Raw genomic sequence first — 26,269 nt, forward strand, 5'->3', positions numbered from 1 at the left:
AAAAAATGAAAATTGCACCTGCATTCAGGTTCTAGAGTTCTGTTTATGTGGATGGCATTTTCCATCACAGGTCTCTTAGAATTTTCTTTGATCACTTTATTACTAAGAAGAGTTAAGTCTTTCATAATTGATCATTACACAATATTTCTATTAAAAATTCTGATGTTCTGGTTCTGCTGACTACACTCAGCATCAGTTTTTGTGAGTGTTGTCAGGTTTTGCTGATATCTGCCTGTTCATTTTTTTTCTTAGAGAGTAATGCTCTTCCACTACATTCATATACCACAACTTGCCATTCCCCAATTGATGGTCATACCCTCCATTTCCAATTCTTTACCACTACAAAAAGAGCTATGAATATTTTTGCACATGTGGGTTTTCTCCCTTTTTTTGGTGATATTTTTTGGGATACAGACTTATTAGTGGTATTGCTGGATTAAAGGGTATGCACAGTTTTATTTCCCTTTGGGCATTGTTCCAAATTGCTCTCCAGAATGGGTGAATCAGTTCACAACTCCACCAACAATGCATTAATGTCTATTTTTCTCACATCCCCTCTAACATTTATCATTTCTCTTTTTTGTCATGTTAGTTAATCTGATAGATGTAAGGTGATACCTCAGAGTTGTTTTAATTTGCATTTCTTTAATTAATAGAGACTTAGAGTATTTTTTCATTATTATATTGGTAGCTTTAATTCATCTGAAAACTGCCTATTCATATTCTTTGACCATTTATCAATTGGGGAAATAGCTCATATTTGTTTTAATTTGACTCAGTTTTCTATATATTTTAGAAATTAGGCCTTTATCAGAAACACTAACTGTAAAAATTGTTTCCTAGCTTTCTGCTTTCCTTCTTCTTCTTTTTTTTTTTTTTTTTGCAAGGCAATGGGGTTAAGCGGCTTGCCCAAGGCCACACAGCTAGGTAATTATTAAGTGTCTGAGGTCACATTTGAACTCAGGTATTCCTGACTCCAGGGCTGGTGCTCTATCCATTGCACCAACTAGCTGCCCCTCTGCTTTCCTTCTAATCTTGGTTGGATTGGTTTTATTTGTACAAAAACTTTTAAATTTAATGTAAAAAAATATCCATTTTGAATTTCATAATGTACTCTATTTTTGGTTATAAATTCTCCTCTTCATAGAAATGACAACCTTTGCTCTTCTAATTGGTTTATGATATCACCCTTTATGTCTAAATCACATGTGCATTTTGACCTTATCTTGGTACAGGGTGTGAGATGTAGGTTTACGCCTAGTTTCTGCCTTACTATTTTCTAGTTTGCCCAACAGTTTTTGTCAAAATGTGAGTTCTTATCCTAGAAGATGGAGTATTTGGGCTTATTAAGCAATAGATTTCTATAATCATTTACTACTTTGTCTTGTGAACCTAACCTATTCCACTGATCTACCACTCTATTTCTTAATGAGTTTAAATAGTTTTGATGATTGCCACTTAATAATATAGCTTTAGCTCTGGTAAGGCTAGGTTGCCTTCCTTTGCATATTTTCATTAATTCCCTAGATATTCTTTTTTTCCCAAGGCAATGGGGTTAAGTGACTTGCCCAAGGTCAGACAGCTAGGTAATTATTAAGTGTCTGAGGTTGGATTTGAACTCAGGTACTCCTGATTCCAGGGCTGGTGCTCTATCCACTGCACCACCTAGTCACCCCTCCCTAGATATTCTTAGCCTTTTGTTTTTCTAGATAAATTTTGTTATTTTTAGCTCTATAAAATAATTTTTGGTAGTTTGATTAGTATGGCACTGAATAAGTAGGTGATTAATTTAGATATAATTGTCATTTGTGATTTTTATTATATTAGCTTGACCTATCCATGAGAAATTGATATTTTTCCAGTTTAGATCTGACTTTATTTTTGTGAAAAGTGCTTTGTAACTGTATTCATATAGTTCCTGGGTTTGTCTTGGAAGGTTGACTCCCAAATATTTTATGTTATCTACAGTTATTTTGAATGAAGTTTCTCTATCTCTTGCTGTTGGACTTTGTTGGTAATATATAGAAATGTTGATAATTTATGTGAGATTATTTTATATTTTTCAACTTTGCTAAAGTTGTTAATTGTTTCAAATAGTTTTTTACTTGATTTCTAGAATACCATCATATTATCTGCAAAGAGTGATATCTACACAACCATCTCCATCTACTTTGTTTCTACACCTCTACAATCCATATTCTCTTCTGTCCTCCCATTTCATTGTTAAATTGGGAACAAAGTCTCTTCATTTCTAGATTCATTCTTCTTACATTCTTCCCATATTCTGTTTCCTCACAGAAACTGGATTTGACCTTGAAAACACTGAATTCTGGTGCAGGCCCTCTCCTGCTCCCTGACACACTGGGTTCCACATTCAGATCCTCCTGTTGCCTCCATCATTCTACAATTCTTTTTCTAAGTTCACTAAACCCCCAATTCAGATCTGTGTTGCAATCATTTAACAGACTCCCCACTCCCTCCTATATCAAGAAGTTCAATACTTGTTACTGAGTCTTTCCCTCAACCTCAATATCTACTCTCATACTCAGGGACTTTCATAAACACAATTGGGTTTCTAAGAACACCCCATCTTTCCAGTTCATCAACTTTTTTGATTCCCCATCATCTACTCTTCACCCCATCTCAAGTTAAACCACAGGGTGATTAAAATTGATATTTCATCATTAAGCAGAACTGTGCTAACTCTATGGTCTCAACCTCTTGGATTTCCTTCTCTGGTCACAGCTTCCTAAACTTCCAACTTATCCTATGCCTCTATTCTTCATTCTCACTACAATTTCTGATCTTTCAGTTCTTCTCTGTTCTCCCAACCCATGACTCTTGTTCTGGTCTTAGTTTCCTCTCCTCAGTCTTTATTGTATAGATGAACAATTAAACTATCCAGAATCTTCCCAAAGGAACTTCCTTGCTCCTTTGTCCTTTGTTTCTATATAGAGCTTCCAAAAGAACGTTCCTAAGGTGCAGGTAAAAGCCTGATACTTCTTTAGGCAAAAATGTCTTCAGTTGTTTCTAGGATAAAATGTTAGTTCTTCATCCTCAGGCCCAGAGTCCTCCACAGTTTGTCTACTATTTACTTTTTCACACTTAACTCATATCTTTTGTCTCATGAAATCCATTTGGCAGCCAAATCAGCTATTTTTCTTAACTTAATATTCTACCTCCTATCTCCATGCATTTGTATCCTATTTGTATCCTATATTACCTCCCAATTTATATTTCTCAGAATCTTTTCTTTCCCTCAAGGCTAAGTTTTGGTTTCAACAGTTTCAAAAAAAACCTTCCCTGATCCAACAAAAAGGTATTAATGCTCTTTCCTTAATCAAATTACTTTGAATTTATGTAATGGAGTTGGGTTCATGACCATATCATGTAAGGTGAAGATATCCATGCAGGCAATGCCAGGATCATTCCTGCTGCTTCCACCTCTGGGGCAGACCAATGAAGAATGTCTTTTGCTGTTACACTTAATTTTCTGGGCATGTATTATATCCTTCCAATAGAATGTAAGCACCTCGAGGGCAAGGACTATTTCATTTTTATCTGATTATTTCAGTATCTGACATTATCTCATTTGGTCTAAAAACCTTGGAGAAAGAATGCTTGGTGTCTTGCACACAAGAACACCCTAATTAATGCTTGTTAAATTAAATGAAAAAAATGGGCCAGTCTTATATGGTGAAGGCCAGAAGAGATTTGGCTTTAAGGCATGGTCAAGTAGCTCCATTTGAATCAGACAGGCTTTATTAAAGTCTGGTTTTCCAGAGCTCTAGTTCTAGAAACCTTGAATGAAAAACTACTGAAAAGAAGGTAGAAGATTGAATATTGCTATTGTCTTTTGTCTATTAGCATTGTAATGACTCCTTCCCTGCTGTTCATAATCTCAGAGAGCTGTCTCTGGTTTTTGGGAGGAACCTGAACCCACATTTTGTTGACTTGAAGACCAGTTCTTTGATTCTACATATTGCTAAATATTATTATTTTATAATTTCATTTGATGATTCACACTTATATAGTATTCTTCCCACAAACTATTTTCTGCAAACTTTGTGTGGTAGGTATTATTATTACAATTTTTTAGCAGAGGAAATTGAGGTTTAGGGACGTTTAGTGGCTTGCCCTTGGTCACAGTTAGAGGTGTTAATTAGGTTTCTAATCCTCCTGCTTCTTTTATAACACTACTTAAGCATGATTTAAAAAAAATATTGTTGAAAACAACATATAAAAGGATTTTATTGGCACCTAGATGGTCCAGTGGATAGAACTCTAGGCTTGGAGTTGGGAGAAATTGAGTTCAAATAAGGTCACACACATTAGCTCTGTGACCCTGGGTAACCTCTCTACCTCAGTTTCCTCAGTTGTAAAATGGTTCTAAAAATAGTAACTAACTCATAGAGCTGTGTAGATCAAAAGAGCTAATAACTGCATAGTGCTTAAGTACAATGTCTCTGGCATAGCAAGCCCTTCCTTGCCTTTACTGATAGGTTGGTTCATTACTGATAATGAGGAAGTGGGGACATGGGAGATGTTGAGATGTAGTTGAATTCTTTCTAGTTTGGTCTGGATTTCAGTCATGATTATCCTTTGGTCCCTTCCCTCATCCCCCACCTCTCACCTAAAAATATTTCACCTAAGAATTATCATCAAAGCAAATCAGACACAAGTTCTTGAGACTTGAAGAGAATGGGATGTACCAAATTCAATACAAAGAGAATAGGCAATTGCTGTGTCTTCACTATCTCCTTCATCATGGATATTTGACTTAAGCCTTATACTGTAATGTGACAAAATTCTTGTCTAATGAGTCAAGTCAGAGGCCAAATGGGGCTCATCATGTTGGTGGTGCTGACTCATGAATGTAGGAAAAGATGCCAAGCAGCAAACTGTGCCCAGGTATTTCTGATCTGGGTCTGGGGACAACCCCCAGTCCCAGACATCCTTTCACACTCTTTCTAGCAGCCTCACACCTTTTAGGCAATGCCCATACTTGTTGCCTTCATTCTGGTCCTGCTAAGAAATATTGATGCTGACTTTTCAGTTCATGTCTGGGCAATGTTTGTGCCTCCTTGCGGTCATTTGACAAAAAAAAATGACATTTATTCAGTGCTTTACTGTTACAAAACACTACAAATATTTTCTCATTGGATTCTTACAACTTTGAAGTCAGTTATGAAAGTATGAATATTCCTTTTTTTTTTACTTTTAAACATCCAAACATTTTTACTTCAAACATCAAGAGTTTTACAGAATCAGAGGCCTACAGAGTCAGAGGTTTGTTGAAGATCATGCAAGACAACAAGAGGCAAGTTTGGGTTACAAACTAATGTGACCCAGCTCCTGATACCATTGCTGGGATTCTTTCTGTTTCACCCCATAGCCTTGATGGTGACACAGTATTTGATTCCATATCACATTCTAGGTTCAACAGAGACTACCCTGAGTCAATATAGAGACCTCTCATTCTTTGTAAAGATGTGAGTACATTGCTCACCAGGTCAGTTACATGCGCTTTTTTTCTCAATCTTGTGGAAAATAACATTTTATGGCTTGATTGATGTGCTATGCTTGTTACAATAGGTATATTAAATAAATTTTTATACTTTGAGTGTGAAATATTAAGAGAATTGAATTATAATTCTTATCTTGGAGAGGGTTAACAATAATGACATTTATATGGTATATATATATATATATATATATATACATACATACATACATTTATATGGCATAAAAACTATTACATACATACATCACAATCCTGTGATGAAGGTGCATCATAGGCATCAGTTGCATTTTAAACATGAGGAAACTGAGGTTCATGAAAATTGAGAAACTTGTTCCTTTGAATCCAGGTTTTCCTGATTCCAAATCTAGCTGGGATAAAGCATCAACATTACTTTTTCCTTCCCTATCTTTCCTTTCCTACTTTCTGGTATTTTAGGGTCCTCCTATCTCATGCCTTTCAAGAGACCTGAGGAGTTGTTATCCAATGTAAGAGTAACTTAAGATGTTGGAGGATCATAGATGTAGAGTTAGTCAGAAGTCATCTAATTTAATCTGAATCTGAGTCCTATGGAGGTATGACTTACCAAATGTTACAAAGGTCATAAGCTTCAGAGGTGAAATTTGAACTCAGAGTCAGCGACTTTGGGAAAATTAACTAATTTCTCTGAGCCTCAGCTTTCTCTCTTGTAAAATGATAAGGGTAGATTAGAAGACCTCTAAAATTCCTTCTAACCTTAAATTTCCCTCAGACTGAAGAAGGATGAATTTTGGTTGACAGGGAATGCTAAAGAAAATAAATGGAGGAATTATTTTTGTTTGTTTTTAAGCTGTTGGGGAAAGGAGAAGCAGTGTGTATATATATAGAGAGAGCATGTCTTGTAGTCAGGGAGACCTGATATAGGTTAGTTTTGTGACCCTGAAAAAGTCACAACTCTTCAGTGTCCAGGAAACTTTCTAAGATTTTTAGTTGTTGGAGAAGGTGCTAATCTGCCAATCCCTCAATGGGTGTTCTATATTCCAGGTCTTGTCCTATTCAATTCCATTGTGGTAAAAGAGAAGCAACTACAACCTGAGATGGATGGGACAAGGATAAATGAAGATGGGGGCAGCTAGGTGGCACAGTGGATGAGCACCAGCCCTGGAGTCAGGGGGACCTGAGTTTAAATTTGACCTCAGACACTTAATAATTACCTAGTTGTGCAACCTGGGCAAGTCACTTAACCCTATTGTCTCAAGACATGAAGAGAAGGCAGGACTGGTCAATTTTAATTTTTCTTGGTTTTATTTTTTTATGTCAAAGACAATGAAAGGGATAGAACAAAAAATGGCAAGATAAGTAAGGAAATAAAAACAGTGCACCAACCTCCTCTAAATTCATGTCCTCTGGCCCAGAACTATGTTCTAAGGTATTGAAAGACTTGGTAGAAGTGATTAATAATCTGAAGTGAGTTTTTCAAGACTGAAAAATGGAAGGGCCTAGAAAGGTTTTTATTTTCTATTTAATTAATTAACCAATTGACTATTTATTTATTTATTTTTAGGCTTTTGCAAGGCAAATGGGGTTAAGTGGCTTGCCCAAGGCCACACAGGTAGGTAATTAATTATTAAGTGTCTGAGGCGGGATTTGAACTCAGGTATTCCTGACTCCAGGGCCTGCATTCTATCCACTGCACCACCTAGCCACCCCAAAATGTTTTTATTTTCAAAGGGAACAGGCCTATAAATAGGTCAGTGAACTTGATTTTAATTCCCTGCAAAATTACAGAATCTATTATTAAAGGGGTATACACTATATTTCTAGAAAAGGAAGCAGTGATCAATTACAAAAAAAGCTTGTGTGGTTTTATTGAGAACAGGCCAACTTGGACTAACTTCATTTTCTTTTTGACAGGTTTCTAGAATGATGGATCAAGGGAATATTATAGATATAGTTAACCTAGATTTTAGTAAAGCATTTAACAAATTCTTCCATGTTTTTCTTATGGATAGGGTAAAGTGATATGATGGTATAGTATGGTAGATTTGGAGCTTAAGGACTGGACCAAAAAAGTTGTCATTAATGGGTCAATGTCATCTTGTAAGGAAATCTAAAGTGTAGTGTCCTAGAAATCAATGCTCAGTCCTGTGCTATTTAACATTTTTATCAATGACTTAGACTAGGCATAGAAGATATTCATATCAAACTTGCAAGGGATTCAAAGGTTAGCCAAAGGTAAGATTACAGAATCAAGATACAAAATATCTTGAGGCTGGAATACTGTGCAAAATCGAATAAATTGACATTTAATAGGATTAAATTGAGAGTTTTACACTTGGGTTCAAAAATCAGCTTTACAAGTACAATATAGGGGAAGTATGACTTGATAGCAATTTTTCTGAAAATGATCTAGGGGTTTTGGTGGCTCAATATGAGTCAACAATATGATGTGGAAGTCCCAAATTGTACGTGACTTTAGAGGTAGTATTCAGAATGAAGAGGTGATGGTCTCATAATACTCTGCACTGGTAAGACCACATCCTGAGTATTATGTTCAGTTCTATTATGTTCAGTTCACATTTTAGGGAGGACATTGAAATGTTAAAATGTTCAGAGAAGGGTAACCAAAGTGGTGAAGGGGTTGCAAAGTGATGATAATTTGAAAGAACTGGTGAAATTTAATTTGGAGGAGATTGTGAGGCTGGAGGTGGGATGGAGTAGGAATATCATGACTGTGTTTAAGAGCTGTCATTTGGAAAAGTAATTACACTTACTTTATTTTTAACCTTAGAAGAAAAAGAATTAAGAATAATTGTCAAAGATGCAGAAAGGCATCTTCACAAGAGCTACCCAAAATTGGAATGACTGGCCTTGGGAGATAATGGTTCCTTTAACCAAAGGTGAAGTGATTATTGAGAATGTTGCAGAACAGATACTTATTTATTACTTTAATTTGCTGGATAAAATGACCCTTGAAATTTCTTCCAACTGAAATATCCTACTTGTTCTGTGGATAAAATATCCTGAAATGTTGGAATCTCAAATGAATCTTCAATTAGTTTGTACCCTATGATAACAAATCTTAGAACACTATGTAAAGTACTTTACTTAAGTCTGTCATCTAAGGACCAGATCAAAAAGGCTTAGGATCAGAGACTTGATCACCCAGAATGATGACAATGATGATGATGATGATGATGATACTTTTTTTGTACACAACAACCCATGAAAAATACTAGGGCATGCCAGATTTTCCTTGAGGGATAGAGTGTCTACAGTGATGAAATTATAGATCCTTTTAGTGAAGAGAACACTGGTAAAATTTACTACAAATCTGGGCAAAGGGTATTTGACTAGTTGGCCATGCTTCTAGTGACTTTCCTGACTGTGCTTTTTTTCCTCCCTTTTGATGTGATCTTAACTAGGAAGCTATTAGTCTGCTGAAACCATAGAAAAGGATCAGAAACAGGGGCAGCTAGGTGGCATAATGGATAAAGCACCGGCCTTGGAGTCAGGAGTACCTGGGTTCAAATTCGGTCTCAGATACTTAGTAATTACCTAGCTGTGTGGCCTTGGGCAAGCCACTTAACCCCGTTTGCTTTGCAAAAAAACCTTAAAAAAAAGTATCAGAATCAAGAATCCAACAGCCCAGGGATTGAAGGCAGCCATATTCCTTTACTCTACTTCTTCCCAGTCAATTAATTCAAGATGTTTAGAATTCCTTTTAAAAAGAGTTTGTTAGTACCCAATTAAATCTAGTGTTCATATAAAGGTTCTTAACCTTGGGTCTATGAATTTTTTTTTTTTATATTTTTCAAGGCAATGGGGTTAAATAGCTTGCCCAAGGCCAAAGGCCAGGTAATTATTAAGTGTCTGAGGTCAGATTTGAACTCAGGTACTCCTGACTCTAAGGCTGGTGCTCTAACCACTGTGCCACATAGCTGCCCCGGGGTCCATGAATTTTTTAAAAAAAAGTTTTGATAACTTTATTTTAACACAATTGGCTTTCTTTGACATTATTTTATTTTATGCATCATTTTAAAAACTCCTTAATTATTAAGGAGATAAATTTTTAATGAAATTAATCTTCTGGATCTTTCTTGCCTTTATTGTTCTGTCATAATTTCTAATTTGGCACCACAAAAGGTGCATTTTCACTGGAGAATGAGAAAATATAGTTTTCTAAAATGAATTCTGTTTTGAAGGAAGAGTGAATAAAGGGAGGATGAATTGAGGAGGAAGAGGCATGCTTCAGAAGGAATAGGAAAGCAGAGCATCACAGAGTTAGAGTTGACAGAAGACCTTAGAGTCCACCTAGTCAAATCCTTTTTTACAGGAAAGAAAATGGGAGTTTAGAGTTGTAGATGATTGGCCAAAGTCAAATAGGTAGTGAGAGTAGCTTTTCATATAGTGCTTTAAGATTTACAAAATCTTTACACAAATAACTTGCAAAATAACTTGAGGCTGAAAATATGCTTGTGAGGTAGATTCTGTAATTACTACCCCCATTTTACAGATGAGGAAACTAAAGTTCAGTGAGGTTAAGTGACTTGCCTAAAGGCAAAAATCTAGTAAACTTCAGAGCTAGGAATTAAACTAAGATCTTCTGATTCCAATGTTCTTGCCATAATACCTTTCTATCTAAAGGAATGGGACTGGGTGAGGGAAGAATATGGATGGGACCCTTTTTTTTTTTGGTGATGGAACTGAATGACTTTTCAACTCCTTACTACCAATCTCCTGAGTTGAATCTGATCTTGAACTCTGTAGATTCCCATAGAGATCATTTGCTATTTCAACTCTCTGGAGTTCTGTAGACCTATCACTCTAACTGATGAGGGGTCAGATTGTTATATGAGGGGCACAATTAGTGGAGGTAGAAAACTGGAGGATAGTCTTGTGAACCAAACTAGTACAGCCTGTCACAGTCTCTCTCTACACAGGCCAATATATTTGGCTTAACAGACTCCATATCTTTGAGCTGAAGAGAATTTGCAGTATCTTTAGTTGTCTATCAAAGATCCTTTATCAACTCTTCTGATGGTGGGAATCTTTGGAATAGGTGTGACTATGAACCTTGGCATATGAGTGAGGGTGTTGAGAGCAAGTTCTATTGGTGATAGTGGTTATGAGATAAGGCTATAAAGTTAGCATTCAGTGTTAGGTCAGGTCACCCAGAAAAATCTCAATCACTCACTGTCATCCATTGCTACTGAAGTATCAGAACCAATCCATGCATCAGGGTGAAAAATATTCTAGAGATCTTTCCCTTCAAGGATCTTAGAAATGTGAATTACGGAGATGTTCCAAATGCAGGTTACCTTCTGAAATGCCTCATCTTTCACAATCCTGGATATGAGAAAAGTCATTAACTTCAAGCTGAGACCACCTTCATCCTGGAGGGTTGGTGGGAGCACCCAATTAAATGTTTGGATACTTTTTAAGTGGATAGAGTAAGTCACTTTTGCCTCCTGATCTGTATGCTTGAGATGATTTAATCATCAAATACTAGGATGAAAATCCTTTCATTCTGTTAGCTTTCTCTTTACTTTCATCATTATCCATTTTGGAGTTATTCCTCTACAATCCCAATCAATTATTTCATTGCGCCTAGTGAAGTCCTCATTCTGTTAGTGACCCTCCTTTTATTCTAGATTTCTTCACTGCATACTCCTTCCATTTTTCAGACCACATGGAAACCTGGCTTCCTTCAGAAGACATTCCTGACATCTCTTTCCAAGACAGGTTATCTTTTCTCTTATGCCAGTTACACACTAGACCAGAAAGTAGAACAGGATATAATCCTTGCCTTCACAACCAATTCTTTGGTATTTTCATGCACCAACTTCTTGGCTATAATCTGTCACTTTAGTGTGGATGTTCTCAAGAGCTCTGTGTAGGCCTCTCTTGCCCTCTCCTATGCTTGAATTAAATTTTTATTTCCAATAAGATGAAATCTAAAAATATTCAACTTTGATCTTCAGACCTCAATCATCAATTGAATACAGGGCATGTCTATTTAGATATTTCATAATCAACTCAAAAAATAAAAATAGAACCCATTTTCTCATCCTACCTCCATCCTAACATTACCCCTCTTCCAAATTTATTTCCACTGTACATACCACTATGTTTCTAGTTATACAAATTCATAACCTAAGAATCACTGCTCAGCCACTTTTGCTCTTTCAATCTCCTTAAATAACCAGTTGCTAAGTCTTGTTGCTTCAATCTCCACACTACCTCTAGTACTCATTTCTTTTTTAGCCACCATGTTAGATCAGGTCTCATTCAGTTCTTCTCTGGATGACATAATGGCTTCTTAATTATTCTTGTGCTTTCACTGTCTTCTCTCTCCAATCAGTTTTTCCAGGTATCAATATTCTTAAGCATATGGCCATATCAATCCTCAGATTAAGAATTTTCAGTGGGTTTCTCCACTGAAGAGGAAAATTTAACCCCTCAATCTGTTTTGAAGCTTTCCACAATTTAGCTAACACCTAAATTTCCACAATGATTTCAAATTGTTTTCTTTCATATTGCCTTCCAGTTGAATTGAACTACTGGATATTTCTTAAATTTAATATTCTGCCTTTTGTCTCTTTACCTATGTATAGGTTGTCTCATATCCCTCAGAATTAATTCCTAGATTCTTTCAAGACTTAGTTTAGATAGCAGATCCTGCAGGAAGCTGCTTCTAGTCCTGCCAGTTGGGTAGTTCTCTCTTCATAGTATTCACTTATCTAGGTAGATAGTAAAATTTCTTATCCCACTCTTAAAGGAATGCAAACTGCCTGAGGGCCCAGCCTATACATTTAAGTATCTTGTATTCCCAGTGTCTAGTAAGGGTTTATGAAGAGTATGTGAAATTAGTCAGACAACAAAGAGGTGACTGTGGAAGCTGCCAGCTGCTTGGCTCTACAGAGGTCTGGACTCACCCTTAGATTATGAGGAATAAGGTGTCTTCACACACAGAGTTAGGTGCTGTGAACCAGGCAGTGGATCAGTGATGCTGCAGTTATATCTTAGAGTCTTTTCACCAGGAATTATTTCAGTTTTCTTGAGACAGTGGCCTAAGACCCCTGTATTTATATAGGTGTATATCTGAGTGGCACAGTTCAGAGCTTCTAATATTATCAGAGGTGAGGAAGGAGAGTGTTTGTTGTGTGTGTGTGTGTGTGTGTGCAGTGTGGACCCAAAGTTTAGAGTGTGCAACATCCCCTTCCTGCCATGTGATGACTCTTCAAATAATTGCAAGCCTACAAGGTTCCAGATGTGTATCAGCAATCTTACCTCTTTTCCCTATATTGAATTTAACATATTTTTATGTGAATTTTCTTCTTATATTTTTACTATTCCAAATATCCAAGTCTAAAAATGAATTGGGAACTCAAATTCTCCATGAGTTCAACGTTGATCTTTCAGTATTGCTACCTGGATTATCAAATGCTTACTTATCATTTTCACCTGGGGTTTCCCTGCCTATGGCTGACACTGAAGAATTCAATTCAATATGGACAAAATGTAACTTCCTTTTCTTAACTCCTTGTTTTGAACTGAAATCTGGCTTTCTTCTGGGGTCATTTGTCTATTTCATAAGGCCAGAAAAAAGATTTGATAAATGCCTCTCTGCTGCTGGTCTGAGGGGCACTCTTCCACTTTCTGAAGGGCATGAAATCTGTTTATGCCTCCTTTTTCTGATCACTTGTATGGTCTTCTACCAAACTCTGGATAAACTTTTCCAATTTTCTCAAATACTTCAGTATCTGGCTTCCACCTCATTTCAACAGGAGGAAAAGTGGGAGTTAATCTGAAGAAATTAATAGAAATACACAGGGACTTAGCATCCAACAGAATAAGATTAATATGTATGTTTCATACAGAAGATGAAAGGGTAGTTAGAAGAGGGCAAAAAAAATGTGGCCCAAGTCTATAATGTCAGGAATGCTAAAACTTAGAATGAGTGAATGCTGTTAGTAACAGCTGAGTTAAATGAAAAGGGATCACTGGAAGGATAGGATCCCAGCTTGGGATGGCTAGGGCAATTACACCTGTCAATAGAGTAAAAGTATAACTGCTTTACCTTACTTTGCTTCTGTTTTCTATGGCAAGGAGAGTGACATTTTATTAAGGAAGTCACAACAGCAAGGCTAACAGGAAGTTGATAACAAGATAAGAAAGTGTCTACTTATCCCTGATGAATTCAAATAACTTGGCTTAGATAACTATATTTTAAGAGTCCTGAAACAAATGGCAGATGTCACACCTGATATATCATGGAAAACGGGAAAGGGGCAAATGTCCTTATTTCCAAAAAAGAGGTAATAGAGTGTACCCTTTAAAAGATGAATTTGACTTCAATTTCTAGAAAAATTCTATAATGGATTAAAGAGATGGTTGATGAGCATCTAGGAAGGGAAGGATTACAAAGAACCAACATGACTTCATTAAGAATAGGTCATGTCAGGTGAACCATATTCCTTTTTTTGATTGGGTGACTACACTGGTGGTTAAGAAGAAACCTAGTGGTATAATTTATAAGCATCTGATAAAGCATCTCAAGTTATTTTTATGAAGATGAAGAAATGGATTAGATGATACATTTAGATGTGAATTCAAAGAATAGTTGTTAATGTTTCAATGTTCATGTACCAGTTCTCAAATGGCATACCCAACAGATGTGGTTAAAAATTGTATTCAATCTACATAAATGCATCAATACTATGCCCATAACAAACCCAACTTCCCCCTCCTCCATGGGTGTGGTCAGGATCCTAAAAGAAACTAAAATTCAAAAGGGAGAAATCTAGTCAGACTCTTGAATTTTAAAAAATATTTATAAAAACCAAGTGATGCAAGTATGCTTAGATAGCAATTTGAAAGAAATATTGGGGTTTTGGCAGATTTAAACTTCACTATGCTTCAATAGTGTGTTGTGACAGTCAAAAAAGCCAAGGCCATTTTGAACTGAGGCAATTTCTAGGCAGGAGGAGGTGATAAAGTGCCTTAGAACTCTGCCTTTATCTGACCTCTTCAAATATTCTCTTTCGAATGGTACAGTTTAAAAAGCCAGTTGACAAACTGATTAGTACCCAAGTGGGCAACCAGAATGTTATCATGTTGCATGAGAACTTGAAGGAAATGGGAATGCTTGGCTTACAGAAGCCTCAGGTGGATATAGTAGTTTTCAAGTATCTGATAAATCATGATGAAGGGGAGTTTGATTTTTTTCACTTTGACCCCAGAGGAGAGAATTAAGAAAAGGGGTTAAAGTTGCCAAGAATTAACTTTAGGCTTGAAGTCAGGAAAAACTAACACAAATCAGAACTGTTCCATAGTGAAATGGGCCACTGCAAAAGTTAAGTGATTCCCAATTCTAGGGATTGGGGTGGCCTCTTTAAATAGCAACAGGATGACAATTGTCAGCTAGTATAATGGAAATTTCTTTTGCACATACACTTCAAACAGATGATTGTTGAGGTCACTTTGAATTTGCAAATTCTTTGATTCATGGTCTCCAATTCTTTCTCATCCTGTCAATATTTTCAGTATCTTGATTTTGACAGCCCTTCTAACATCCTGCCCCTACAATTTCTCAAACTTTTGATTTCAAACCTCTCCTCTACACTCATAAGTCAAACTTCACATTTCACATATAGAGTTGAACAACTTTCAAGATCTTGAATTATGAAATTCTATTCCTATTCTACCTTTCCCTCCCACCCACATTAAAACCACTCTTCCTTGTTCTTGTATATAACTATCAAATCCTTATTTTTCCCCTCTCCAACCAAGCTTCATTCACCTCTATATCAAGGCTTCATACCACTAACTGCCACTAATTAGTTACTATTCAAGTCTTTTTGTTTCTCTTTCTGCTCCTCTCAAGTTGCTAATGGTATTATTTCTGGGTACTTTTTGAAACCTGATTTCTCCACTTCTTTACTTGAGGGTCTGACAGTCGCTAGAGAAAGTGAACATACTTCACTATAAAGTTATAGTGCATCATGTTAGTGAGGCCCTCACAATTGTTAGACAATTGTTGACTCTCACATGACCCACAGCAAGTCCCATGCATTATACTTTTAAATTTATTTTCCAACAGATTATGTATTCTCCAACTTTAAAGGAGTAAATTAAGGGCATTATTGGGGAGATCTCAATTTTATGCACTTACCAAGCATTATAGAAATTTATGGATGTGCCATATCCCTTTACTAGATTACAAGGTCTGATAGCAATGACTGTACTTTTTTGTACCTAGAGCCCATCATAGTACTTTGTCTATAGTACACTTAAAATTGTTTAAAAAATGGAATCATTCCTTTCCCATGCACTGCCAAAAGCCTTCTTTCTACTGACAATTTCTTTTAATGGCACCACCATTTTCCCAGTCACAAGCCTGGGGATATCTGACTCTTCCCTCCCATATCAGTTATTATATATTGCTGATTCTATCTCCTTGTTAGCTCTTGTCTGTTCTCTCCCTTCCAATGAATTCTACAAGAGGATGATAAGACAGTAGAGAGACAAGGAAAAGGCATACATCCCAGGAAACTCAAAGAACTGGCAGTTGTGATCAATGAATTGTAGTGAATGATCCTTGACTTGAACAAGATGGTGTTTTAGAATATGGAATGTCCTGATTTTCAAGGGAAGAGGGGATATGTTAAAGCTATGGACATGAGAACTTGGAAGACTGCTAAAAGGATACAATGGGAGATTTGATTACCAAGAACACATGAAGAATAGACAGGAAAGAATGCTATTTATTGAATTATAAGACCTCAGATCAGAGTCACTAATAAAATCAGTCCTCTGATGCTATCTTTATCTAGGTGATCTTGCAAAAGTAACTTAACTACCCTAGGTTTGTTTCTATTTCTATTAAAAAGGGCAGTTTTTGAGATTTCTATTCTAGATTTATGATAGTGAGATTCAGTTGAAGGACTGCAATTATTTAGCTTGGAAAATTTTAGAATAGGCAACATAACTATCCTAAGAACCTGAAGGGCTATCTTTAGGAAGAACTTACCCCAGATGACAGAATGAGGAACAATGAACAGAATTTGAACAGAGACAGATTTAAGTTTCATGTAAGAAAAATCCTAAAAACTGGTTATCCAAAAGTGAAAGGGCTACCTCTTGAGCTAGTGGGTTCTCATTTGAAATCTTTTAAGCAAAGGGTGGATGATCATGTGCCATAGAGGGTTTGCTTTTTAAGGTAAATAGATGGTTTAAGATCTTTTCCAAATTTTAAACTCTGAGAATCAAGAACAGGTCTTCCCACACTCATTTTCTTTTTTTGCTTAAGTCTGGCATTTAAGCAGTATGCTACAGATCCAGTGTTTTACATCTTTCATGTCACTCTTATGAATAAGATATATATGTAAGCCAGATTAAAGCTCAATTAGGAAAGAGTCAGAACTAGCTGAATGAATATACCCAAAGAAGTCAATTTGGAGAGAGGTGTCTATGGGAGTGTTCAAGGCATTTGTGCTTGGTTTATAGTGACATTTTTATCAGATTCGGGTAAAGGCTCATCGTTATTTGCTAATGAACAAAGCTATGAGATGTTAAGATTTGAGAATCATAATCAATAAATTCTTCAATAAATTAGAACAATTGGTTAATTCCAAAGGAATAAAAATTAACAGGAAAATATGGATCTTACATGTGGGCAAAAAAGAATAAAAACTTCAAAAGTATAACATTGGGAAGGTGTGACTAAACTCTCATTGTGAGAATTAATTAGCTATTTTGGTAGACTGCATGCTTCTTGCATCAATGGTGGGGTACAACACCTCTTCAGTACGGTATCCTATTTCTGGCACTGCATGTTTTTGAAAGACAATGAATGACAAACTGAAGCATGTCTAGAAGAAGAAATTAATGATACTTAAGGAAACTGAAAATCATGCAAGAATAGGTTGAAAGAATGGGAGTTTGAACTTTTTAAGGGCTACTATTGGGGAAGGGGTTAGATTTATCTTGCTCTCTTGGAATTGAATGAGTTACCTCTCAAGGGAAGTTTTCAACTGGAGGTTGGATGGTCACTTAAGATACACCTCTATCAGAGAATGGATTAAATTAAGAGATGTTTGAAACTTCTTACAATTCTGATTTCATGGGTCAATTGCTGTTGTTCTCATCTTTGTTCATTATTTTTCTCTAGGTTATTTTTATACTGAAAATGTATGAAGCTGGATCTTTTCCTGTAATTTGCTATAAAATCCATCTTGAATTTTTTTTTTAAACAAGGCAGTGAGATTGACTTGCCCAAGGTTACACAGCAAGGTAATTATTATATCTGAGGCTGGATTTGAACTCAGGTCCTCCTGACTCTAGGGCTAGTGCTCTAACCACTGCACCACCTAGCTGCCCCCTTGAATGTTGCTTTTTTTTTGAAATTTCCAGATTGACATTTCTTTTAATAGAGAAGTACCTTTGTCTCAGATGATTAGGATACTCTTTCTTCCCAAAGGCATATGCTACAACAAATTCTCCCCACCATGCCCACAAACACTACTAAAGGGGCTACAGCATGGTGTGAAATTTAACTTCTAATATTGTAACAACCTCTGTGGCTGCCCGTATGACAGCTACATAGGATCTCTTCAAGTCCTCCATTCTAGGCTGTTTTGTGTCATTTCTTGACTTTGGGCAAATCTCTTCATTTCTGGTTCTCAGTTTCCTCATATGGAAAATGCTAATATTGAAGTTGATGATAATAAAGGCCCTGTCCAATTTCAAATTTTGATTTCATGAAATCAGATTAAGTATTTTCATTTTCTCCAGTCTCATCTTAGAGCAGTTTTGCCAGTGACTTCTTCAGAAATCTTTATTATTGGTACAGTACAGTATGCAAGGATTTCATCATTCCCAGGGATCTCTAGAATGTATCTCCTGTGAAAAGGGAGATATCCTCCTGTATATAGTCTTCCTCCTAAGAACCCCCTCTCCCCATAAAGGGTAAGGCTATACTCTGCTCACTCAAAGTTCCATTAGACCTAGCTCACATTTAGGCCACTTCTGTTCCAGACACCTATGAATGGGCCATGCCAGTGCACAGAAGAAAAATTAAAAGTCCTTTTGGGAATCTCAGAATATCTAAGAAATCACATATCAGGGGCCTGAGAGATGAATGAAAAGAAAGTTCCTTTATAAGGAGGGATCAGGTACAGAGGTGTTTCATATGGATGGAGAGGCTGGAATTATCAACCCATTTTTATCCTCCAGGGCAGAGTATATCAGTAGCATAGGTGGCACAGCAGAGTGGAGTAAATCAGGCTTTCCCCTTGTGCTTTCAAGCCCAGACTTTGTGTTCCAACTATAGGAAAAAAGTTCCTCCTGTCTACCACACTCACATTAGACTAGGTTGGGTCCATGAGTTTCCATGGTAACTTGCCTTGTTTCCATGGTAACCCTCATCAAGCAACAAGGGTTCTTGCCAGGGAAGAGCGATTGCTATTGTTAAACAGTCACTAACATAAAAATGGAGCTAAACACAAAATAAGAGGAAAAAAAGAACTCACAAATGCATTAAAATCAACCACTTCTAATATGATCTCTTAGTTCCCAGGTGCTGGTTAGAGGAAATGTGAAAATGTCTGAAATCTTTTCCTGATAGCAGATACAATATATTATGCTGAAATTGATGGGAACAGTGTCAGTGGGGAAACTCATCCCAAGCTGCTTTGTATGGACACCTCCAAAAGGCTAGGACAACTTCTTGATTTTGTGAGATCACTCTTAGTTCTACTACTTGATAGATGTTCCCATGGAACTATGACATTCCTGTCAAGATGACTCTACCTTGAAATTCCATAAAAATCTAAAAGAGGGATAGGCAGAAATGATGGGAAATTATATCTTTTAATTTAAATCCTAATTGCTTTACTTATTCTTCCACCTCACCTTGAGTATTAGAAGTGTTTCCTGGGACAGAACCAGAAGAACCTAGAGGAAAAAGAAGGAGGCTAAGAGTGTGAATGCATGGTAACAGAGAGAACCTGAGGGAAAAGACGGGCCATCTTTGATTAAGAGACCTCTTTCTCCACTCCATCTCAGCACTGCTTACCACCACCTTGGCAACTGGGAAGGGAGAAACCACAAAGGGCCTTTAGCAATAAGCTTTGAATGCCTGTTTGGTAAGAACAAGTCTCTGCCATTCCACACTATACCATCAAAGTGCATCAACAGTGTTCTCCGTTTTGATATGTGGCAATTGAATCACAGAAGGGACATGGGGTCTGTCTGTCCAGGGTTATCCAGTGAATTTTTGGGAAAGTCAAAGGGCCTGACATCTCCTGTCTCTCAGTTTGGCCATCTGCTGCCACACAGAGGCCTGACAAGCCTGTGGCTCATTTTATGTCACTTTTACCTCAAGATAGCCAAGATATCTTTAGAGACACCACAACATCTCTTGGGAAGGTGTCTTAACCACATCTCTATTCTCTCACTCTCCTAACTTATCCCAAAGCTGTGGAAACAGGATCCCTCATTGAAGGAGAAGCCCTACTAGGGGAGCAGAGTAGGGAAAAAATCCCCTTAAAGGCAACAAAGAAGATTGAGAAAATTGAGAAGAAAGAGGAGAGGCAAGATCTGGGCTGGCCAGTGGGACACCCATTTCAGGGTGATAGGAAGGCTTTTGTCACAGCCCATCCTCAGCCTGGGGGACTTTTCTGAATGCAGCCCTCTCTACACTGGAGTCCTGTAAAAGAGTCTTTTCTGAGTGGGTCCTCTGATGCCTAATCAAGTGGTAACCTCTTCCGAAGCTTTTTCCACAGGTGGGGCAGGTGTATGGCTTCTCACCGGTGTGTGTTCTCTGATGCCTGACAAGATGGTCCCTGCGACTGAAGCTTTTCCCACACTCATTACATCTGCAGGATCTCACTGATGCATGGCCTCGTAGGTGCTTGGCAAAGGCTGCGCTGTGGCTGAAACCCCTCCCACACTCATTACAGAGGTAGAGCTCCTCAGACGAGTGGGTTTTTCGATGAGCCAGATACCGCCTATGATCATTGAAGTCCTCCCCACACTCCCCACACAAATAGGGTTTACCTCCCTGGTGGATTCTTTGGTGAGTTGTGAGGACAGACTTCTGGCTAAAACTCTTCCCACAAATGCTACAGAAGAAAGGTTTCTCTCCTGTATGTGTTCTTCGGTGCCTGACAAGGTCTGAGCTCCAGCGAAAGTGTTTCCCACACGTTTCGCATCTATAAGGTTTCTCAGTTTGGGGGATTATCTCATGTTGAAATGATTGGGAGATTTCATCAAATCTGTCACTGTTATGAGGAAATGTAAATGGTCCTTGCAACTTGTGGATCTTCTGATGTCTGACAAGGTGTGAGCTACGAGTGTAACTTTTCCCACAGTCAGAACATTTATAAGGCTTTTCTCCTGTATGGGTTCTGAGATGCCTAATAAGATGGGAGTTGCAACTGAAGTTTTTTCTGCACACAGGGCAGTCGTGAGATCTCCCTAAGAGGGGATGGAATTGTAAGTTCTCTTGAAGGCTCATGAAATTATGTGTGGGGGAAAAACTCGTACTAATTCTCCTTTCACTAGGGCTACTTGGTTCATCCTCAAGGAGTAGTTCCCAATCAACATTCTGAGGGATTTCTGGACTTCCCAAAACAGTTTTCTGAAGGTCCTCAATATTGATTTCTTCCTGTTCAAGAAACTCCTCTTCATCCTCACTCCTATCACCTATAAAAATAATTACAAGAGAAAATGGAGAATCAGACACAGTCAGTGATGCTTTCCTCATAAAGGGGAAAAGATACTGCAACCTGGAGACAGAGATCACAGAGGAGTCAGAACATATTCTATATTTCCAGGACTGGGAGAGAGATTCATTGATAGGAAGGGAAACAAAAAAGAATATTACCTTATGTCCAAGCCCTGTAGGAAAGGTTGGGAAGAGGAGGTTTTCCTCTTGGGAGTTTAGACTCAGTCACAGAGATCAATACCTGCTACTATACCAAGAGAACACTGGGGGCATACCTACTCCAGAACAGGAAAACACTGGAGTGATTTGTAGATTATCACTGAGGATTATATCTTGCTCCTTACCTGTATAGGTAAAGCTCAGAATTTCTGTTTCTTCAGCTTCTTGAGGATACTCCAAATCTGGGACACAAGATTCTTCCTCCTCTTCAATCTGGGAGACCTCATCTAGTCTAGGGATTGGAAATGCTGTTCAAGGGAAGGAAATAAGGTCATGGGTTCAGTATATTAATACTGCCTTAGTAGACAGCTAAGATTTGGCAGGGATCAACAAAGTAGCTATTCAGCCATTGGATAATGAGAAACAATTCTCAGTCCCTTTTGTTTGCTATTCACCTAAGTACTACGTGCCTTTTGTCTGATTTACTGAAGTGCTCCTTTCCAACCCAATCAGCAATCCCTTCTAAGGCTGCTTTTCATTTTCAGTGATAAGTGATACCTCCAAATTTCAATATGTCTTTTGCCACATGCATGCATATGATTAATGTGAAAATGGTTATCCCTTCACTTCCATTCCATTTCTTGCCTTCTTCTTATGATGATCTCTAGCACCTCAAACCTCCTTCTTCAGGCTTGACAGTACTTGAAGCCAGCTATCCTTTTTTTTCTCCAGCCTGAAAGACTACTGAACTTTGTTCTAGCCCCAAACTCACTCAATGGGGTGGGGGGTTTAGATACATAAGAAAAACTTAAGTATAATTGGATCTGAGGATCAGATTTTAGGTCTGTTATTTACTACCTGATTAACTTTGGGCAAGTTGGTCTCTTTGGATCTCAGTTTTGTTATATGTAAAAGGAAGGGACTGAAATAGATGAAGTTAACTATAATCTCAGAAAGTTCCATCAAGGGAGACAGCAAAGAACTAAATGAATTAGAAATGCCTTGAAATCCACTATCGGGAAATGTGCCCTTACTTAATGAGACAACAATTCCACAGTCCTCCTGTAAGACATATTCTCCATAGAATTCTTTCTGTGTTGGATCCAAGTCACTCCACTGTTCCTGGGAGAAGGACAGAGTCACATCCTTGAAAGTTGCAAGCCCCTGAAACAAGAAGAAATTTCACTCAGTAAAAAGATGCTTTAGGACCAAACCCACACTTTGATTCTGGAAAGAGACAGGTACTATAAAGGCAGGATCCAGGAGGAGAAAGGCTCCCCAACAGGACTTTGCTCCATTTGAAGTAATTTGCTAAAAGCAGGAATTGGAAAATTCTTAACATACCATAATGACTAAATTCAAAAGATAGAGGAAGTAAACCTGATACACTTGCTATCCCTGAAGTAATTCTGACCAAAACAAGGCACTGGTAGCTAATAAGAATACTTATTAAGAATAGTAAGAATATTATTTCTGGGTAAGAGATTCATTTTAGGATATGTGAGAGGAAAAATCAGATATAGTCAGATACACATTCCAGATCTTGGACGAGCAATCTTCAAGGAGTGCAGAGAAAGGATAGGTAGGATTCCAGGGCCTAAAATTTATATGGAAAATCAGTCAAAAAAGGATAGGAAGCTACAGGATTATTGGAACATGGATCTAGAACCAGAGGTCATCTGTTCTGATTTCTTCACTTTAAAGATGGAAAAGCTGCATATTAGGGAGGATAAATGGTGACTATAATCACAATGATTGTAAACACCAAAAATTAAGATTTAAATTCATGTCCTCTGATCCAATTAGGGATATGTATCATAATGCTTCCTAAGTTCTCAATAAAGAAATTTTAATGATTCAAAGAAGAGATTATGATGAGAAAGGAGAGAGGGAGCAACCTAAAGAAGATGAAATAGATGAGAGAACTCATCTAATATCAATTTAAAAAATATACATAATTAAAGGCAGATAAACAAGGATAAGAATAGAAGAATATCATGGGCCTGTAAAAATGCCAGGAATGATAACAGAAGATGACACTGGTAATGAATGTTAAGAACAACAAAAAGTATTTTTAGCTATTTTGGAAGCAAGATAAAGATCAAATAATGAATAGGATAAATATTCCTCAGATTTCATAAAAGGATAGAGAAGGTAGAATTATTCTTATTGTGATGGTTTTCAATGTCAAGAAAAAAGCCTTTAGGATTACTTAATAGTAGAAGTTAGTCAAAAATAGTTAACAAAGAGTTGAAACCAATATAAATAAGTAAATAAGAGAACCTAATTTCATTACATTGATTTCAAGGCATCAAGGCCAGGCAAACTACATTATACTGAAAGAAATGGTACATAGAGATTGTTGAGCTACCATTAGTGATCTTTCAAAAATTACAGCAAATGTGAGAATTATAAGATTAGAGTAGAGGATTAATCATTTCAAAACAGGAAAGATGATGGAATAGTCACTCTATAGGCCAGAGAACTTGACTTAAATTTCTGGCAAAACTCAAGGATGGATCATTAAAAAAGACTGTCCATGAGCATTAGAAAATAAAATTATCATGAAAAGTCAGTATAGTTTGATTATGAACAAGTTATGACAGATTAATTTTTAATTTTCCTATTAATTTTAATTATATTAATTTTCTTTTTGATGGGTCAGTAGATCAAGAGAATGGCAGAGACTTTATCAAATGCTTTACTGAAATTTAAGTATAATAAGCTTCTCATATCCCTATGGATAAGGTAGAGGATGTATGGGCTAAATGACAGCATAGACACCTAGGCAGAAGGCACAGAGTAGTGATTAAGGTATATCATAGAGACAGATTTTGGACTGGTTTAACATACTGCAGATGACAAAAATCTGGGCTAACAAATGATAGATTCAAAAAGACCTGGTCAGACTAAAATAATGAACTAAGTCTAGGAAAGTAAAATTCAATATGGATAATAAAGTACTATAGAAAAGATAAAAAAATCAGCTTCACAAGTACAGAGAAGGAAGGGGAGGCTAAATTAAAAGTCCTGAAAGAAAATAATGGGGATTGGAGGCCAAGGGTATAACATGGCATGGCAGGCAAAAATGTTAACTATCTTGGGTTACATAAAGAAATTGGGGTTACATAAAATTGGCGCAGCTAGGTGTCACAGTGGATAGAGCACTGGCTCTGGAGTCAGGAGGACCTGGGTTCAAACCCAACCTCAGATGCTTAACACCTACTTAGCTTTGTGACACTGGACAAGTCACTAAACCCCATTGCTTTGCAAAAATCCAAAAACCCAAAACAAAATAAAAAAAAACAGGCAAAAAGTCTCCAACCATGGAGGTGATTGTCCTTTTGCATTGTGTCCTTTTCACATCACTTTGGGTTGCCACATTTCATCAAGGAGAATGATAATCTGAATCACATCCGAAAGAGCATGATACTGAAATGGGCTGTGATCAGACTACACAAGTTAGCTTAGAAAAGGCAAAACTTGGGCTGGTATATGAAATCTGTCTTCAAAATTAAAGCTATCTATAGTCATAAAAAATTATCTAAATCTTTACTTATTAGAGAAATGCAAATTAAAACTACTCTGAGGGAGCACCTCACAGCTATCAGATTGGCTAAAATGAGAAAAAGGAAATGATCAATGTTGGAGGAGATATGGGAAAATTGGGACACTAATGCCATTCTGAAGTGCAATTTGGAACGATGCCCAAAGGGCTATAAAATCCTTTGATGCAGCAATACCACTACAAGGGTTATTTCTCATAGAGATTATAAAAAAGGGAAAAAAGACCTACATGTTCAAAAATATTTACAGCTGTTCTTTTTGTAGTGGCAAAGAATTGGAAATTGAGGGGATGCCCATCAACTGGGGAATGACTGAACAAATTACGGTATATGAATGTAATGGAGCACTATTGTTCAGTAAGAAATGAAGAGTAGATCAACTTCAGGAAAGATATGGATGAACTGATATTAAATGAAGTGAGGAGAACTAGGAGAACAATGTACACACATTGCAGCACTGTGGGATGATCCACAATGAATGTTATCCATATCCAGAGAAAAACTAGACTCTGAATGCAGATCAAAATATACTATTTTCATTTTTAAAAATCTGTTTTATGCTTTTTTCTTTCTCATGTTCCCCCCCCCCCCTTTTAGTTTGGATACTTCTTTTACAACATGACTAATATGGAAATGTTAATTGTAATTGTACATGTATAATCTATATCAGATTACTTGCTGTCATGGGGACAGAGGAGGATATAGAAAAATGTGAACTCAAATTCTTACCAAAAGATGAAAGTTGAAAACTATCTTTGGATGTAATTGGAAAAAATAAAATAAAATGACATTAAAAAAAAAGTTGTCTTCAAACATTTGACAAGTTATCTGAAAATGGGGTCAGTTTTTATTTTTTTTGCTGGCCCCTGTTGGACACAGCAAGGTGGTAATTACAAAGGAGGATTTTGGCTGAATCCAAGAAAATGTGTCCTAATATTTAGAGTTCTCCAAAGTGGGACTTAGATTGTCTAAGGAAATAGTAAATCTCTTCAAGGGATTTTGGTCACAGATGTTACAGAAGGGAATGTTGTTCTGTGTGAGTTGCCTAAGATTCTATGATGCTTCATTGAGCTTGTTCCTGCCCTGCATTTCTTTGAACACTTTTTTCCAATCTTTGCATTCCTTCCCACCAATTCCTTTTTTCCCCAGCACAAAATTCCTTAGTGAAGTTATTATAAATTAACCCACCCCACATATGAATTCTGCAATCATTTGTTATTATTTTCATTTGTTCAAAAACTTAAAAATGTCTGCTGTGTACAGAGTATCAAGCTAGGAACTGAACACAAAGATAGCTATTATCCTTGTTCT

The 26,269-nt window shown here is 37.0% G+C and overlaps 1 protein-coding gene across 6 annotated transcripts in view; it reads right to left on the reverse strand.

Moving 5' to 3' along the window:
* Positions 1-5,106: 5,106 nt before the first annotated feature.
* ZNF202 (zinc finger protein 202) overlaps positions 5,107-26,269 on the reverse strand; it is a 42,666-nt gene continuing 21,503 nt past the window's right edge. For 5 of the 6 annotated variants that reach the window (XM_074215334.1, XM_074215332.1, XM_074215331.1 and 2 more), the window contains 3 exons: positions 22,427-22,556; positions 21,578-21,700; positions 5,107-21,211 (listed from right to left, as the gene is read on the reverse strand). In XM_074215334.1, coding sequence (XP_074071435.1) covers positions 20,154-21,211; positions 21,578-21,700; positions 22,427-22,556 — 1,311 coding nt within the window. In that variant the 3' untranslated portion in view covers positions 5,107-20,153. The remainder of the gene's footprint in view (positions 21,212-21,577; positions 21,701-22,426; positions 22,557-26,269) is intronic. The other variant, XM_074215335.1, reaches the window with a different exon arrangement.

This window comes from Macrotis lagotis, chromosome 1, assembly GCF_037893015.1.
Source record: "Macrotis lagotis isolate mMagLag1 chromosome 1, bilby.v1.9.chrom.fasta, whole genome shotgun sequence".
NCBI lineage: Eukaryota > Metazoa > Chordata > Mammalia > Peramelemorphia > Peramelidae > Macrotis > Macrotis lagotis.